General features: G+C 43.1%; 1 protein-coding gene across 1 annotated transcript; it reads left to right on the plus strand.

Annotated features, from left to right (window-relative positions):
- Nucleotides 1–592: 592 nt before the first annotated feature.
- On the plus strand, nucleotides 593–14,338 carry tbc1d8b (TBC1 domain family member 8B). Its single transcript, XM_030781920.1, has 20 exons — nucleotides 593–804; nucleotides 3,581–3,691; nucleotides 4,040–4,158; nucleotides 4,315–4,537; nucleotides 5,025–5,265; nucleotides 5,552–5,759; nucleotides 6,165–6,332; nucleotides 6,636–6,755; nucleotides 7,003–7,153; nucleotides 7,416–7,630; nucleotides 8,155–8,272; nucleotides 8,455–8,740; nucleotides 9,601–9,730; nucleotides 9,859–9,957; nucleotides 11,107–11,175; nucleotides 11,315–11,588; nucleotides 12,500–12,565; nucleotides 13,270–13,323; nucleotides 13,495–13,592; nucleotides 13,739–14,338. The coding sequence occupies exons 1-20, from the start codon at nucleotides 678–680 to the stop codon at nucleotides 14,273–14,275; spliced, it is 3,414 nt and encodes a 1,137-aa protein (XP_030637780.1). The 5' UTR covers nucleotides 593–677; the 3' UTR covers nucleotides 14,276–14,338.
- The last annotated feature ends 3,327 nt before the right edge of the window (nucleotides 14,339–17,665 follow it).

Below are 17,665 nucleotides of genomic sequence, written 5' to 3' on the forward strand. Positions count from 1 at the left end.
AGCAAAACAGACCAAGAGAATGACAATGATAAGAGACTGCTGAAATTAAAAATAGAAACCATACTCTATTCAGTGTCACCTAACGTTTTCTTAGATGAACAAACCTTGATTTGGAATAACTGTCAACTAAATAAACACACGTCACTGTGGCAAAAGTAGCCACCAAAAAAGTGTCTGGTTTCACACTATCCCTAGGACCTGAACAATGTAGATTTTTGTCCAGTTCAGGATCTTAAGTGAATGAACTCGTCGTCTTCTCCTCCGGTCCATAATAATTCGTCACTATACTGCGATGGTTTCCAAAAGCCTGAGCATATCGGGTAAGAAAACACCAAACTGTAACAACTGTGACGTCAAAAATCCAAACATGTATCCTATTTGAATACTGCGCCGGCCTTCAACCCTGGCCCTTTAAGTATTTTAGGAGTGACACAGAGGGTGCTTTGGCTGACGGGGATTGTAGTTCACCGTATAAATTACGTTATTACATCCTTGTCTAGTGGCATATCCGGGAAACTACAATCCCAGTGGCTGTGGTATAGTTGACTTTGGCTCAGTTTCTGTCGACGTGGGGAAAAAGGATGCACTAATAAACAAATGTATAAGGGTGTAGGTGTTAACAGAGATGAACGTCGTGACATGCCAAAAGCTGAGAGATTGTATATGAAGAGTTTAACATGTGGCTTAAACCAGAGGAAGTGCTTCTTAAAAATGCGCTGAAGTTATGGGTGACGGAAAAATCCAATGATTATTTCATTCTGCAGAGGAGACGAGGGTATGGAGAGGGCAGCGGCGGACTTACAGGTGGGTAGGTGGCTAGGCAACAGCTGGCTAGCTTTAGCTGGAGGAGTCTCTAAGGGATGGTGGAATGCTACCAGATGTTGTACGAGCCAGGCCGTATCTAAATGCATGCATGCTAATGTGTCCGTGGCCGTATCGCTGTCATATATGTTGCATTTCCACGCGACGTGTCGCCTCGTAACTGAGGCAGTCACCAGTCCTGGTTTGATCAATGTTTACCTGCCTTACTTTTTTCTGTGACTTAACTTGTGAAGGAATGGGAACTTTATTTAACTTTTCAACAAGCACTCTAAAGTAAATGTAGTTAGCATAACGGTTTGCATATACGTTTTAACTTAGTTGCCTTGATGGGTTTTTCTCTCCAGAAATTGCTTAAGTGACAAGTGTTGGCTAACGTCAGAACTAGCAAACGAACATTGCGGTTTCGGGATTACGACACTTCTTGCAATGGCTCATATTGCTTAAACAATGTTTGTTTATTATACATTGTCGAAGCAATGTTGAAACGATGTTTTCAATCAGGTTCTACGCTAATTGATTCTTCTTGTTCAAGAGTATGTGGTACCTGAGGGCGTGAGAGGAAGGGAGAGAGAGAGCGAGAGAGAGAGAGAGCATACTTCGCTTTCTTTGCAATGATTATCGATATCTTGCCTGTTGCAACTGCTTCATCAATATTTAAAGCGAGGTGACATTTCTCTACGTGGACAGGTAGGGGAAATATTACTGTAGATTGATATCTTAGTTTCTTCGTTTTGGGGCTCGTGTAGCAATGTATTTTTTTTTTTTTTTACAAAGAAGGAGTTAATTCGCTTTTTATGATTATTTCAGACTTTGGGTTTTAGCTTAGACTGCGGAGACCACGGTTTGCCTTGTAGAATAGTATTTGCTTATTTAAATTTCATTTGTATGTTGGGATCAAAGCTATGCTTGATAATTATGTTGTTGGCTCACATTTTGTCAATTAGCTATAGTAGAGGCACTGTGGTATGTGGTGAAGTAAGTTATTTGTTTGACGTGTCCTCAAAAATGTTCATATTATAATTTTTATAGCTCAGTCTCAGACTGTTAATATAGTATGACTGTCATTGTTTCTTTTTTTGGGGGGATGGGGGTGGGGGGTTATACCCATGTGTTTGAGTCTCTGTGTGCGTATGTTTAGTATGGAACATAACTATAGTGGACATGTTTAAATTTTGTGTGTGTGTCTGACTTGAGGTTCTCTGTAGTCCTTCAGCATCCCACGCTGCACCAGACTCATCATTACTGATAATTGGCCCTTTAAAAGGGTGAAGTGGCCCTTTCTTGCTCATTAACTTGTTGCTATTGGTTACACACCGCCCCCGGCAGAGACTGTTTTAGCCCTGAAGTCATATCGATAAAAAAAAAAAAAAATTCAAACACAAACGCACAGGCCACACAGGTGTGAAGATATCTAAATAATTAACAGGATTGCAACATAATGGAGTAGAACATTTCAGGTCAGAGGCCTGTAATGTGCCTGAATTTACTCTTGTCAGTGTGCATGTTTCCATCACAATGCTGAGTTTTTCAGGTTTGTGAAAGCTCTTTATCTGAATAACACAGCCTTCCCCTTCCCCTTAAATCCATACTGATGATTATCCTGTCGTTTGTAACATTTTCACCCAAAATATTTAAAGATGTTGTGAGATTTTGAACTCTTCTTGGGAGAGGTGTCATCTACTAAATTCAGATGTGAACATTTTACAAGTGTGAATGAGCTGCAAATGAGCCAAAACCAGCCATGGATGATTGGCAGGATAACACACAGAAGAATATTGATTGCAAATATTTAAGCAAACAGTGAAAGGTTAACAGAATTAGCAGGGAGTGGAAAAGCACAGACCTGTGTTCCGTCGCTAAAGTAGTGCTTAGATTAGTCTGATTGGCGTTTAAAGACAGTAGAGTTGGCATTCTTGGGTTGTCCTGCCATAGCAAAAGGGTGAAGGTCCATCTCTCTCTCTCTCTCTGTCTCTCTTCCTCTCTCTCTCTCTCTCTCTCTCTCTCTCTCTCTCTCTCTCTTCTTTTTCTCTTTTCCTCTCTTCCTCTTCCTCTTTCTCTAAAGCGTAGGGCACCCATTCCTCCATTTTTGGTGTCCTTCAGAAAGGTCGTGAAAGAGAACTCATTCCCACCTACGCACGGGAACAGTGCCAAAGAGTCTGTTGTCCTGTCCATATAGAGTGACCCACTGTATCTGTTCCTGTCTTAAGAGAAGTTGATCCATCCTGACAGTAATTCTCTGTCTTCATGGCTTAGATGACTACACTGCTAAATATCTGACTTTATTATGTTAAGTTAAGTGATCACACCTGTTAGTTGACTGATTTGCTGACAGTGCATATATATGGTGATTGTGGTGATTAGTTTCAATGTGTTTAGTGTACGTGTGTGAGCAGAATTCTGACTTCGTCTGGAACTGTATCTCTCTGGCACTGATGTCATGCAGTATTTCTGACCTGAGTAATAATTGATGAAGGACATTTCTGTGAAACAGACTCTCCCTCTCTCTGTCTCTGTGTCTCTCTCGCTCTTATTCACACATTCACTCACGCATATATATACACACACACACACACACACACATACGTACAGCAACACATGCCCCCCCCCCCCCCCACACACACACTCACACACTCACACACACTCACACACTGCACGTCACAGTATGTAACCTCAGACTACATAGAAACATACACACATGCACAAACACACACACAGGTGCTCTCATGTGACCTGCTGACCCTGTTGTTTCTGTTTTCAGGTCTGTTGGTGGGAACCTTGGACACGGTTTTCGATTCCACGGCGAAGGTGGCTCCGTTCCGCATCCTGCACCAGACCCCGGACTCCCAGGTCTACTGGACTATAGCATGTGGTAAGAGACAGGATGGTGCTGAGTATGGAGTGCTTGGCATTTTATGACTATTATTGATGTGTTCTTACAGTGTACAGTGACGGCATTGTCTGCAGTGACGAGAGTTTGAAAAGAGAATTCTTTTTCCGCTTGGTTATATTTGAATGTTTGTTAATAAAACTGATCACATGTGTGTTATGAGAACAGAGAGACATAGGTGCAATCGATGAAAGGTAATGAGCCACAGCTTTGCATACACAGGGCAGTTAAACGGGCGGCATAAGTGTGATAGTCTTCCCCCTGTCAATAGATGACCTGTTTTTGGGAAGTTTACTTTATTTGTTTATGCGGCTTGTGATTGCTTTACAGGGGCCTCTTCAGAGGAGATCTCCCAGCATTGGGACTGGCTACAGCTCAACATCATGCGAACGTTATCTGTGTTTGACTCCAGCGATGACATAACCAGCTTTGTCCAGGGCAAAATTCGAGTGAGGCTTTTTTTTTTTTTTTTTTGTAAAGTATACACACGCCCAACACATACTTTAGTGTTCAACCAAAAAGTGACATTCTTCCCTTTTGTGTGTGTGTGTGTGTGTGTGTGTGTGTGTGTGTATGTGTGCCTGTGTGTGTGTGTGTCTGTGTAGGGTCTGATAGCGGAGGAGGGAAAGGCCATGGGACAGGAGGATGACCCTGAGCGGTTCCGTGAGGCAGTTCTGCGGTTTGAGCGTTTGTTTGGTCTGCCTGAGCGGGAGAAGCTGGTCACCTATTACTCCTGTAGTTACTGGAAAGGCAGAGTGCCCTGTCAGGGCTGGCTGTACCTCAGCGCCCACTTCCTCTGTTTCTATTCCTACCTGCTGGGAAACGAGGGTGAGAAACGCTGTCAAAAGTACAGCTTACATAGAGTTTTATATTAGTCATTACGTCAGATTAGAACAACTTTGAGTTTTCACATGAGCTTGTGTTATGTTGAATAAATTCATTTACATGTTAGTCTTGAATATGATTTTACATGATATAACTACTTGGTTGTGCCAGTTATAATTCAGATAGATTAAGAAAATACGAGAGAAATGAGAATTTCTGTGTTTATCCACGCATACATGCATACTCACATACACACACACATACACACACACATACACACACACACACACACACACACACATATACACACCCGCACACAGGAGACAGAGGGTGGAGGGGACACAGAGATGGAGGAAGTTAATGATCTTTCTTTGTGAGAAAGTCCATAATATCAGTCTTTCTTTGTGTGTGTGTGTGTTTGCGTGTTTGCGTGTGCATTTGTATGTGTTTGCCTGTGTGCATATGTACACGTGTATGTGTATGTCCTCAGTGAAGTTAGTATTGTCATGGGATGAGATCAGTCGTCTGGAGCGGACGTCAAGCGTGTTGCTGACGGAGAGTATCCGCGTGTGTGTGAGAGGGGAGGATCATTTCTTCTCCATGCTGCTCAGGCTCCAGCAGACCTTCCTCCTCATGCAGCAGCTGGCCGACTACGCCGTCAGACGCCTCTTCGACAAAGAGTGCTTCAGCCCGGAGCATCCACTGGCTGACCCCCTACACATCACACAGAGGTAGCTCTGTGCTCCAGGAAAAAAAGCACTCAGTTAACACACTCTGTAATGTGGCTCCATTTGCTTTTCATTGACAGAATGTGTACTGACAGTGTAATCAGAATAAAGCAAAAAGCACCTTTATTGATCACTTAGCTAATGTGTTATTCCCCAAGTACAAGAAGAGCAAGAACTAAACAGAATTAGCGCTACAAATGCAATGAAATATTTTGGTGAGGGGAAATTAGTTTTCTCATGCTGTTTTTTTTGTTTGTTTTTTAAAGTCCTTTTTTCTCATTTATTCCAGAGCTCTGGAGATCCACGCAAGGAACGAGTCATTCCGTGCATTTTTCCGCCTCCCTGCGGAGGAGAATCTTCTAGAAGTTTATGAAAGTTTCCTGTGGGTTCCATTCAGTCATTTTAATGTGCTGGGGAAGATCTGTGTCTCTGACAACTACGTCTGCTTCGCTAGTCAGGACGGCACCCAGTGTCACGTCATCATTCCTATGAGAGAGGTGTGTGTGTGAGTGTGTGTGTGTGAGTGTGTGTGAGTGTGTGTGTGTGAGTGTGATGAGATATTTTATATTCTAATGTCTCATTGTATTGTCTCAGTGTGTTAATGTACATCTGTGTTCTGGTGTTTTTTCTGGAGTTCTCTCTGGATTGTGTGTGGCGTGTGTGCGTGTGTGTGTGAGTGTGATAAGATATTTTATATTCTAATGTCTCATTGTATCGTCTTAATGTGTTAATGTACATCTGTGTTGGTGTTTCTTCTGGAGTTCTGCTGGAGTGTGTGTGTGTGTGTGCGCACGTGTGCATGGTGCTGTAAGTGTGTCTCCTGTGTGTGTGTGTGTATATGTATGTATGTGTTGTAACTTTTGGTGTTGTAACTGTTTCCTCTCATGTGTGTATATGTGTAGGTGTTGAGTGTGGAGCTGCCTGACCGCAGTAGCCGTGCGCTAAGTGTGTGTTTACGGGGGAAGAGAGCACTACGCTTCAGTGAGGTTCGAGATTTTGAACGTCTGGCTTCCACCATCCAGAGGAAGTGTGGCACATCAGCCAGCCCTCAACATTCTATATCCAGCCAGGTCACTTCCTGTTTTGTCTCTGCTACCCCCTGCACAGACCTCCTATTTAATCATTCTCTTTCTGTCATTGAACTCTAACTGTAAATTCTCTCCTTCGCTCCTTCTGTCCCTCTCTGTCTCTGTCTCTGTGTGTGTGTGTGTGTGTGTGTATGTATGTTACTCTGTGTGTGTGTATGTGAATATGTATGTTACTTTGCGTGTGTGTATGTATGTTACTCTGTGTGTATGTGTGTGTGTGTGTGTGTGTGTGTGTATATGTATGTTCCTCTGTGTGTGTGTGTGTGTGTGTGTGCGTGTGCGTAGATGCCGTTGACTGATGACGAGGAGGGTGTGATGATAGGTCAGAGCAGTCAGACGGTCAGCACTGAAGCTCTAATGAACGTCTTTCATCCACACGACGCCGAAAACCTCGACCCCAAAATGGTGTGTGTTAGTGCATGTACAACCCTGAATCTTTTCACAGAAGTTTTCATATCACTCTGTACACTCTGTCCCCAATCCATCGCTATAAATTACTGAACACCTGTTCAAGAAGAGTGATTCATTTTCCCCAAATAAATCAACAGATTTTTGGCCATATTATATCTACACATTGGACTCATGCAGTTACTAGATGTTGCCCACAGTCCAAATGAAGTTACTGTCACTGTGGTTACCATGTGATTGACAGCTGAAGGAGCGAATGAAGGAGCAGTCGTGGCAGATCCACTTTTCCGAATATGGTCGTGGTTCTGGAATGTTCTGCACCAAGAAAACACGTGACCTCATTATACGTGGTGTCCCTGAGACACTTAGAGGAGAACTCTGGATGCTTTTTTCAGGTGTGTGTGTGTATCTGTATGTGTGTGTGTGTGTGTGTGTGTTGTTTACGTGCTGTATTTGTGTATTGTTTGTCTGGGTGTCTAAACATGTGTATGTTTATGCGTTTTTATGTGTGGAACTGTGTGTGTGTGTGGGTGTGTAAATGTGTGTATATTTAAATGTTTTGTGTGTAAACATGTGTGTGTTTATGTGTGCGTGCGTGTGTGTATGCTTATGCTTGTGTGTGTGTGTGTGTGTGTGTGTGTGTATGTGTGTGTGTAGGCGCGGTCCATGACATGGCGGCACACCCAGGTTATTACACTGGTCTGTTGGAGGCCAGTGTGGGCAGTAGTTGTGTGGCAACAGATGAGATTGAGCGAGATCTCCACCGCTCTCTGCCAGAACATCCTGCCTTTCAGAGTGACACAGGAATATCTGCCCTCCGCAGAGTCCTCACTGCCTACGCACACCGCAACCCTAAAATCGGTTACTGCCAGGTACACACACGCAGACACGCACACAGACACACACAGACACGCACGCAGACACGCACGCAGACACACACACAGACACACACACAGACACGCACGCAGACACGCACGCAGACACACACACAGACACACACACAGACACGCACGCAGACACGCACGCAGACACACACGCAGACACGCACGCAGACACGTAAGGTCTTATACACTATATACACCATATACAACACATACATCTTATACAACGGCGTATACAACACAGGTGTATAAATGTGTATAAACAACTTACACGCACACACACACACACACACACACACAGAGAAATATAATCTGGACACAGAATTCACCCACAGAAGCTTGTTCTTTCTCTCTCTGTCTTTTTCTTTGTCTCATCCTCTCTGTTCTGTTTCTCTTCTTTTCACTCTCACTATCCTATCTCTCTTTATGTCTCTGTTTCTTTGCCTCCCTCTCTCTGTCTCTCCCTGTGCTTGTTTTCTCTCTGTCTCTCTCTCTGTGTGTATGTGTTTCTGTAGGCGATGAATATCCTGACCTCTGTGCTGTTGTTGTATGCAAAAGAAGAGGAGGCCTTCTGGCTACTGGTGGCTGTGTGTGAGAGAATGCTGCCGGACTACTTCAACCGCAGAATCATTGGTATGTTTCTGTGTCTGTATGTTTGCATTAAGCATAGCTGTAAGTGATTTTTGGTTTGTAGGATGTCTGCTTTTATAGATGTGTTCATGTGTATGTGTTCAACTGTGTTACACATGTTCTAACGTGCGTGTTTGTGTGTGTACGTATGTTTGTGGGTGCGTGCGCGCGCGTGTGTGTTTTAGGTGCGCTGGTGGACCAGGCTGTTTTTGAGGAGCTGATTCGTGAACATTTGACCCAGCTCACGGATCACATGACGGATCTATCCTTCTTCTCCTCCGTCTCGTTGTCGTGGTTCCTCACCCTTTTCATCAGTGTCCTGCCCATCGAGAGCGCCGTGAACGTGGTCGACTGTTTCTTCTACGACGGCATCAAAGCCATCCTGCAGCTCGGCCTGGCCGTGCTCGACTACAACATGGATGCCCTGCTCTGTTGCCATGACGACGCCGAGGCCGTCACCATCCTTAACAAGTGAGCGCCTTTGGGCCACCAACCCCCCCCAGAGTTTCCATTAATCAAAAGCTTGCGGCTTCTTGATGTGTGTGAAAGCCGCGTTACCATGTGCACTGTGCGGCTGATGTGTGTCTGTTAGCTAACCACATCACATAACTTAAAACGAAAAGCAACAAAGCAGTTGTTTATAACTTGTTTGGCGTTATCATAGCGCAAATTTGGGTGAAGGAACAACGACATGCAGTGACAACGGCTTTAGACGAAAACTTGCAGGGCTGAAAACCGCACTGGTAAAGACAGGAAAAATGGGTGGTTTTACTGAAATAAACTTGAATCCTGCGTGATGCTTTTTGTCAGAGCTTGAGGAAGGTGTCTGTGGTGAAAAAGGAGTTGTGTAAGATTTTGCCTTTAGTAATATTTCCCCTCATGATTGTGTTTCAAATGCCTGAAGCAAAAGTTCTTTGGCTCCTTATTGTGCAATCGACTTGATATTACCAATTTACTTTCATCTTTAAGTCAACATTTCATTATTTACACTTATTTTCATTCATTTACAACGTTCAATTATTGATTTAAAGCTTGTTTCAAAAGGCCAGTTTATGAGCACTGACTCCACATCCGACAAGCAAAACGCATGCAAAACACTGACCATACACTAAACACCATGCCAACCATGGATACATCACACACACACAGAAAGAGAGAGAGACAAGCAATACACATATAAAAAGTATTTTCAGCAATATATACACTAAACACCACCACAAACCATCGGTACGCTGCACACAGATAATACACATACAGTGCAAAGACTACTGTCACCACCACCATTAGGTAAACTGTGAATTACTGTGAAAGCCTCTCATTTTCCATGGCAGGTTTTTTGACAGCGTGACAAACAAAGACAGCCCCCTACCCGTCACTGTCCAGCAGGCCTCAATGGCAACCAATGACAAATCAGCTCACCCCAGAGTCGACATCACTGACCTTATCAAAGAGGCATACGAGGTACAACGCCACCCCCCCCCCCCAAACACACACACACACACACACACAAACAAACACGCAAACACATCTGCTACACGGCGATACCAAGCAGCGGATATGTTTATGTGTGTTTCATGTGTGTGTTTCAGAAATACGGAGACATCCGCTCAGAGGAGGTGGAGAGCTCGAGAAAGAGAAACAAGCTATATGTGATTCAGACACTAGAGGACACAACTAAACAGAATGTGGTAAGCATAGAGAGGATGGAATGTATGCCTTTAACCAGAAAAGTTCTAAGCCAGTTCTAACATTCTAATAGAACAATCATGGTTTAAACTGAACACTCAAGAGTTCCATTTAAATGTTTTATACCCTTCTGCACTGACCAAACAAACAAACACAAATAAACAGCTACATACTGAATGAGCTTTAGCCTAGGAGCAATAGGCTATACCACATAGCCTAGGTGTGTAGTAGGCTATACCTTCTAGGTTTCTGTAAGTACACTCTATGATGTTTGCACAATGACGAAATCGCCTAACGACGCATTTCTCAGAACGTATCCCTGTCGTTAAGCGACACATGACTGTATAGTGAATTATAGTTATGGCTTTTTGTGTAAGGTTCTGTGAATCAAGAGACCCTTTATTTGCTGACAGATTTTATAGGTCATGAGATGTTTCGGCTTGTATCTAAATTTGTCTTGCTGTCATTGGTGCCAGTACAGTTGAAATATATAAGACACAAAAGTTCAATAGAGCATATTTTGGTGAATGTGCACATTAGTGATGATATTGCACATGTGATGGGGATGTTGTGTAATAAATAATTAATTCACACAATTGCACAACACAGTAGATAATGAAAAGGCACAATTAGGTTATTTTATTATAAAAATGAATGATTTCTTTTCTACACTTGAGATATTGGTAACTCTTCAGGAAAATGCAAGGGACAACAACAACAGCAACTGAAAATTCTGTGTAAAATTAGCAAGCATAGCAAACCACCCAAATGCTCAAGATTAGATGGGACCCTGTTGGCAATTTGATTTAGAGTATCACCATGGTAACTGTTACGCTCTTGACACACTTTGCCAGTGTTTGTGGTGAATCAGTTCACTTAGGTCAAACAAGTGAGAACTCAAAAACAGTGAGTCAGCACATCATGTTCGGAAAAATATTCTAAAGGTAAAGAGTAGCCATCACAAACACAATGTCCATGTCAGTTTAACTTCCCTGTTTGTGGCTGTTGGTTTTTATGTGCTCATTACGGAAGCAGCATAAAAGTCCAGTCACTCAGTGGGAATTGTACTTGTGTGTGTGTGTGCATATGTGTGTGTGCGCATATGTGTGTGTGTGTTGTAACACTTGATGTGTGTGTTGTGTGTTGTATAGCTCAGAGTTGTGGCCCAAGAGGTGAAATTTAGTGTCTCTCAGCTGGATGACCTCTACTGCCTATTCAAGGTCAGTAAGCACTTACCCTATTTGAATCAAAACAGCAAGCAAGCGTTAAGGTTAGCGCTCTTTCATGATTGTGTGTGTGTGTGTGTGTGTGTGTGCGCGCACGCGCGTGTGTGTGTGTCTGTGTATTTGGCCCTTACAGAGGCAGCACTTTGTGAGCTGTTACTGGTCTGTGCGTAGCCCAGCCCTACAGCATCACGATCCTAGTCTACCATACTTGGACCAGTACCAACTAAGCCTCGCCCAGTTTAGCACTCTCTTCAACCTCCTGCAACCGTGGGGCACCACTACCACATACTCCCACTCCCACACACACTCCCACTCGCAGGCACACAACCTTGCCCGTTCAGCATTCAGTCTGTTGGATGAAAACCAGGACGGACTGGTGAACTTTAAAGAATTCTGCTTTGCCCTGGGTAAGGAGACGCTTTCAATACTCAGTTTTAACAAACATTTTGACTTGAGACACTCTGAGATTTTTTTAATATGAATGAAGGGCCTTACAGTGTGACCCTGACAACACATATGGACCTGTAAATACATTAACATACAGTGCTACATGTTTACATTATGTGTATATATACGAAAGCAGATAACAGAGCAGTAATGTTGACTTGAATACCATCTTTCCCAAACTGTAAAAAAAAAATGCATAGAAACTTGAATTACTAAAACAGAAATTAAGTTCAGCTAGATGTTTGGACAGCTGATTTGTCAACAGCACTGCAAAAAACATCTCCACCCTAATCAAGTCCAATCTGAGCAGCTAGTACAAACAGGAAATGGTGACGTCATGTCTGCGTAAATGAAGAGAACAGCAAGAGTAGACCTGTGCACCAAAGTAACAAGAATCTCCTTTTATTTGATTCAGCAGAAGATCCTGACCAAACTCTGCTGGTGAAGAAGTCTGTGTGTCTAACTGTCACTGTAATAACACAGACATATATGATAGCGGACTATAAAATAAACACAGCCATATCCAGCTGTTCGTGATTTAGTCTGAACAGTGTTGGATAGACAGTCCTTTAAAAACACTTTCTCAGTGTATACACTGCTACTGAGTTTGTCTGAAGTCGCAAATACTGTTTACAGCCAAATGCTCTGTTCAGTTCTTATTCATACTGAGATGAAGCTGCATGCAGGACTGAAGCCCTGGAGGGCCCAGGTTTCCCTGTCTCTGCTTTAGTGGCCTCCCACATCTACTGCATGAGTGGACCTGTCAGATTCAGTCATGCACCAGCCACTGAACATGCCACTCTGTGTGTGTGTGTGTGTGTGTGTGTGTGTGTGTGTGTGTGTGGGGTGATGTGACTTTTGTCTTTTACAGATATCCTGTACAGTGGGTCATTCACGGAGAAGTTAAAGTTTCTCTTTAAACTGCATCTGCAGCCTGGTAAGACATGAGCATTTTACCCTGCTCTGATGGCCTGTCTCTTTACTCTTTATAACTCCTTTTACTCCTGAGAAGATAAATGAACTTGTTTCTGTAGCCCTTAGAGATCTCCTTACTTTTTCTGCTTAACGACGACCGCACTGTGAATTGATTAACTGCTCTGGCTGTTTCTAACAAGAGTAATTAACCTCTCACTTCTTTTAGCCTTAAGCTCTCTCTCTGTGCGCGTGTGTGCGTGTGTATGCACATGCTTGTCTGTGTGTGCGTGTGTGTGTTTGCGTGTTCATATGCATGTGTGTGTGTGTGTGTGTGTGTGTGTATGCATTTGCATTCCTCTCAGCTCCTACAGGTAGTCCGGTCACTAAGACCCAGAGTTCCCCTCTGACTCTGGCCCCAGCTGCAGATCTCTCTCTTTCCTCTCGTCTGACTGGTCAGTCAGGTTTTCTCACTTTCCGTTTTCTCTCTCTCTCACTTCTGCCCCCTTCCCCCACACCGCCTGTGTGCTTTTTCTCAACAACTCAAAGTCCGCTACTAACCGCTCTGTAGATGCACCTCCTCTATACTCTGCAAAGTGTTTAGAGCATATTACTGTCTCTCCCTTCTCCTTCTCTCTTTTCATTTGCTTCCCCTTTCTGTTTTCCATATTTCTCTCTCTCTCTTGTCTTTCACATCCTTACTAAAATTCTCCTCCTCTCCGTCTACAGTGAGTTCATCAGACTCTACAGAACAAGCTGTAATCAGAAAAAGCCCAGAAAAAGGTAAACATGTATCTTTTGTCCCACAGAGGCATTTTCCATGGAAGATCTAACATACACACCACAGATCTTGTTTGTTAATTTCCTTTTCAAGGAAAATCTCTCTCTCATTCTCGTTCTTGTTCTCTATGTGTGTGTGTGTGTGTGTGTGTGCGTGCGTGCGTGTTCTGTCAGGTCGGGGGAAGGTGGATCTTCAGGAGTATTTGAAACAGTGGCAGGAAGAGATACAGAAGAAAGAGGAGAGCATTAAAGACTTACCCAGAATCAACCAGGTCAGCACTCACACACTGGACATTAATGACGCATAGTATTCCTGGTGTGTTTATCTAATCTTCCCCTCCCCTCCTCTTCTGCCTGTCTGTCTGCCTGTCTGTCTGACTGCTGTATGTCTGTGTGTCTGTGTGTGTGTGTGTTTCAGTCCCAGTTTATCCAGTTGTCTAAGACACTATACAGTCTATTTCACGGTGACAGTGAAGAAGAGTCTCTGTATCGTGCCGTCGCACGTGTCACCAGCCTCCTGCTGCGGATGGAGGAGGTGGGACGCCGGCTCCAGGACGCCAGCCCCCCTGGCACTCCCCTCGGCCCCCCCAAGAGCCCGCTCAGCCAGCCCGAGACCCCCTCCAGTCCCCCGGTCATCTCCCCGAACCCCCCCACGAATGTGCCATCCCCTGACGCGGAGACCAGCAGCCCCACTCAAACCTATAGCGACGCCGCTGACCCTTCCAGTTCGGCTGAACCCTCCACATCCTCCCCGGGGAGTTCTCCAGACCCCCCCAGCCTGCCCAGCCCCATAATCCCCCCCAGCACCCAGGACGGGGAGTGGTCATTCTCCTTCGAGCAGATTCTGGCTTCGCTGCTTAATGAGCCAGTGGTGGTCAGCTTTTTCGAGCAGCCAGTGGATATGCAGAGCAGACTGGAACACGCCCAGAGAAACCAGCTCAGATCAGCACAATGAACACACACACACACACACACGCGCACACACACAGGCACACACATAGGCACACACATACACTGGCACACACAAACATATACACACACACTCAGATGCCAGATGCACGCACACACAAACACACACTCTCAGATGCTAGACGCACACACATAAACACACACGCACACACACACAAACACACGCGCTCAGATGCCAGACACACATACACATACACACACACACACACACACACACACAAATACACACACTCAAATGCCAGAGGCATTCCCAGGCACACGTGCACACACACAGGCACACACACACACAGGCACACACAAACATACGCACACACTCAGATGCCAGATGCACACACACACATACACACACTCTCATATGCCAGACGCACACACATAAACACACGCGCTCAGATGCCAGACACACATACACACACACACACACACACACACACACACGAATACACACACTCAAATGCCAGAGGCATTCCCAGGCACACACACACTCAAACATCAGACTCACATACAGACATGCACACGCACATGCATGCCTACACACACAACTTTCACTCATACAATGGCTCACAAAAACACACTTACACGCCCTTATACAATCACACACATACACACACTAAAGCAACCTACTGCCCACTTGAAGCCATATACATATACACACATAACAAACACTCTCACTCTCTCTCTCTAGTATTCTGACTTTGCTGTAATGTATAAATATAGACTGATTTATTTTCCTGGCCTCTAGAGCTAATGACTGTCTTGGCTCTTTTAAAGAGCAGTTAGTATCAGTCACATAAGTCAAAGAACCTAACACACATGCTCACAGACTTCACATATGGCAGAGCTACTGATGTCATTTTACATCTGGTCCTCTCAGAATATCGATGTCTTGTTCCCAGAAACCTCTAGAATCACAGCTAAACTCTCAGTGTAGCTTGGTGATTGGTTCTCGGTAACCAAGGAGCCATTACATATGCAACCATACTCTTTAGAGGGTAAAGATAGAGAAAGGGAGACATGTTTTGGCTGAGAAACACACCGACACTTGTTTTTAGGTCTTATTAAGGAAAGGGATTAAAACTGGGCTTAAAAAATGCCCTGTCTGCTAATCGTTAGGTGTCCAAAACCAGAAAGTTCTCTTTAATGGAAACACACCAAGCATAGGATGGACAATACTGTTTGAGTCCCCAGAGTCTTACTGGATTAGAACAGCCATGAAAGTCTACACACATACCTGTCTGGGTTAGAACAGCAACATGTCTTTCTAGAATTTCTGGATTAGAGCAGCTACAGAAACTCTTAAGCATATATCACTGTGGAGCAGAGTGACCGCGTTTTCTGATTCTGGATTTTAACAACCACAGAAATTCTTGGACACATCTGTGTAGATGATAATTATTGCACATATCAGTGTAACGTAGAGTAGTTAAAGCCATTCTAAAACAGAGGTGGCATGATGAAAGAAATTCCAGGATGAATTTATCAAGTCAGACCAAGTAGATCAATTCTAGAACTAATCTATTTGGAAGCAGCTGCAAAAACATCATTCTGCCGAGACCAGAGTCTGTACAGTAAGAACAGGACTTGTCCACATGGACTGGTAACACTAGAACATTGTAATAGATTCTTTGAAGGAGACAAACAGGGAATCCACTGGGCAGCAACAGGCCTTTGTGCAATATTCCATTCAGAATTTTTCTCTCTATTTTCTTAATCACACTAGTTGGCACTGACTATATTTCCGTGGAGAAATCAAAGAGTCAGGGCTGTGTGTTTTTTTTCTGTCTGATAACTGTGTGACACATCTCTTGTGTTTCAACTGAGACGTTGCCTTTCTGTTTATTTGTTTACCGATGTGGTTTGATCGCTGATCGTGATGATCGTGTTGTTGTTTTGTTTCGTTTTTTTGTATTGTTTGTGGAAGCTGTTTTTGTTTACTGTTTATTGATGAGGCTGTGCATGAGCTGAAGCATGGGAAATGTGTGTGTGTGTGTGTGTGTGTGTGTGTGAAGTGTGAGAGAAGCGAACGAGCGGAGGCGATCCGTTCGGAGTGTCAGACTGGGCTGGAAGCTGATGTGTCAGATGACACAATGAGATTGGAATGCTTGTTCTAATCGGAACGCTTTGATTTAAACAGAGACTCGACATCAGCACTTCTCTCAATGGAAAAAAAAAACAAACAAAAAAAAACTATTGTTTTGTACTGCCTTCACTGCTGTGTATGATTCAAAAGAAAATGGATAACGAGTACAGTTTATGTTGTTTCCTTGTTTACTTAGATATTATTTGTTGTCTTCTACAGATACATTGTCAATGTAAAGGGAATCCTTGAAGAAAATATCTGTCCGTTGTCTGGACTTTTGGCCTCTATAGAACCATAGTGGCTGTCCTCTACGTTCACACTACCGTGCTTCCATAGATTTTGAGTTGTGGAGGGCAATTAAAGCCATGCTGAGATATGTATATGTATGTGTGTGTGTATATATATATATATATATATATATATATATATATATATATATATATATATATATATATATATATATATATATATATATATATATATATATATGCACACACACACACACTAATATATCACATATGAATTATTGTTGTTATATTTGTACCCAAAATCTGCCTCCACGCACATTCAGTCTCTTAGCTATTTAGAAAAGGCCTCTGGGAAGCCATATTAAGTAGTCAGTATGTATTAGATTATCATAAGAATATAAAACCTGATCAGATAATGAAGTGTATGATAAATATGTGCTTACAATAAGACTCCTTAATGAGGAGGAATTTACCCAAGTGTCAAACTAAATGCAAAGTGATGTTTTTTTCTTTCTTTAAAACAGGAAATCATTAGAGAATAGTATATGTATAGCACAACGAAAAGCAGCTACTTAGCATTAAACATTTAGGTACTTAAAAGACAATAAGTCAAACTGATTGTCATACTTTACATTCTGTTTCTATTTCTATATCATGTTTTCTTCTTCCCTTTTTTATTTCTTTAAAAAAGGAAAAAAAAATAGCATTGTACTCTAATTTTTTTTTCTTTTGCATTCTTCTGTAACGTTTTGAATGGTGATTTTAAATGTATTCCATGTCTTACAGTCTATTAGAAATAAGACTGAATCTGACCGGCCCTTGTCCTGTGGTGCGGTGTATCATGTCATATATTGGACAGGGCGACTATCTCTTAGTCTGGAATAAACACATTCAAATGCAAAGACATAGATGTAAAGGTCGTAGCATAGATGTTATAATGTAGAGCAGTGGGAAGCTTTCATTTAGACACAGGACAGAGACTTTTTCAAGTGACTGCTGAGGAGGATGGACTGAAGTTTAGTTAGGAATGCTTTTTTTTAATGGGCACTTC

The sequence above is a fragment of the Chanos chanos genome, chromosome 8, assembly GCF_902362185.1.
Source record: "Chanos chanos chromosome 8, fChaCha1.1, whole genome shotgun sequence".
Lineage (NCBI taxonomy): Eukaryota > Metazoa > Chordata > Actinopteri > Gonorynchiformes > Chanidae > Chanos > Chanos chanos.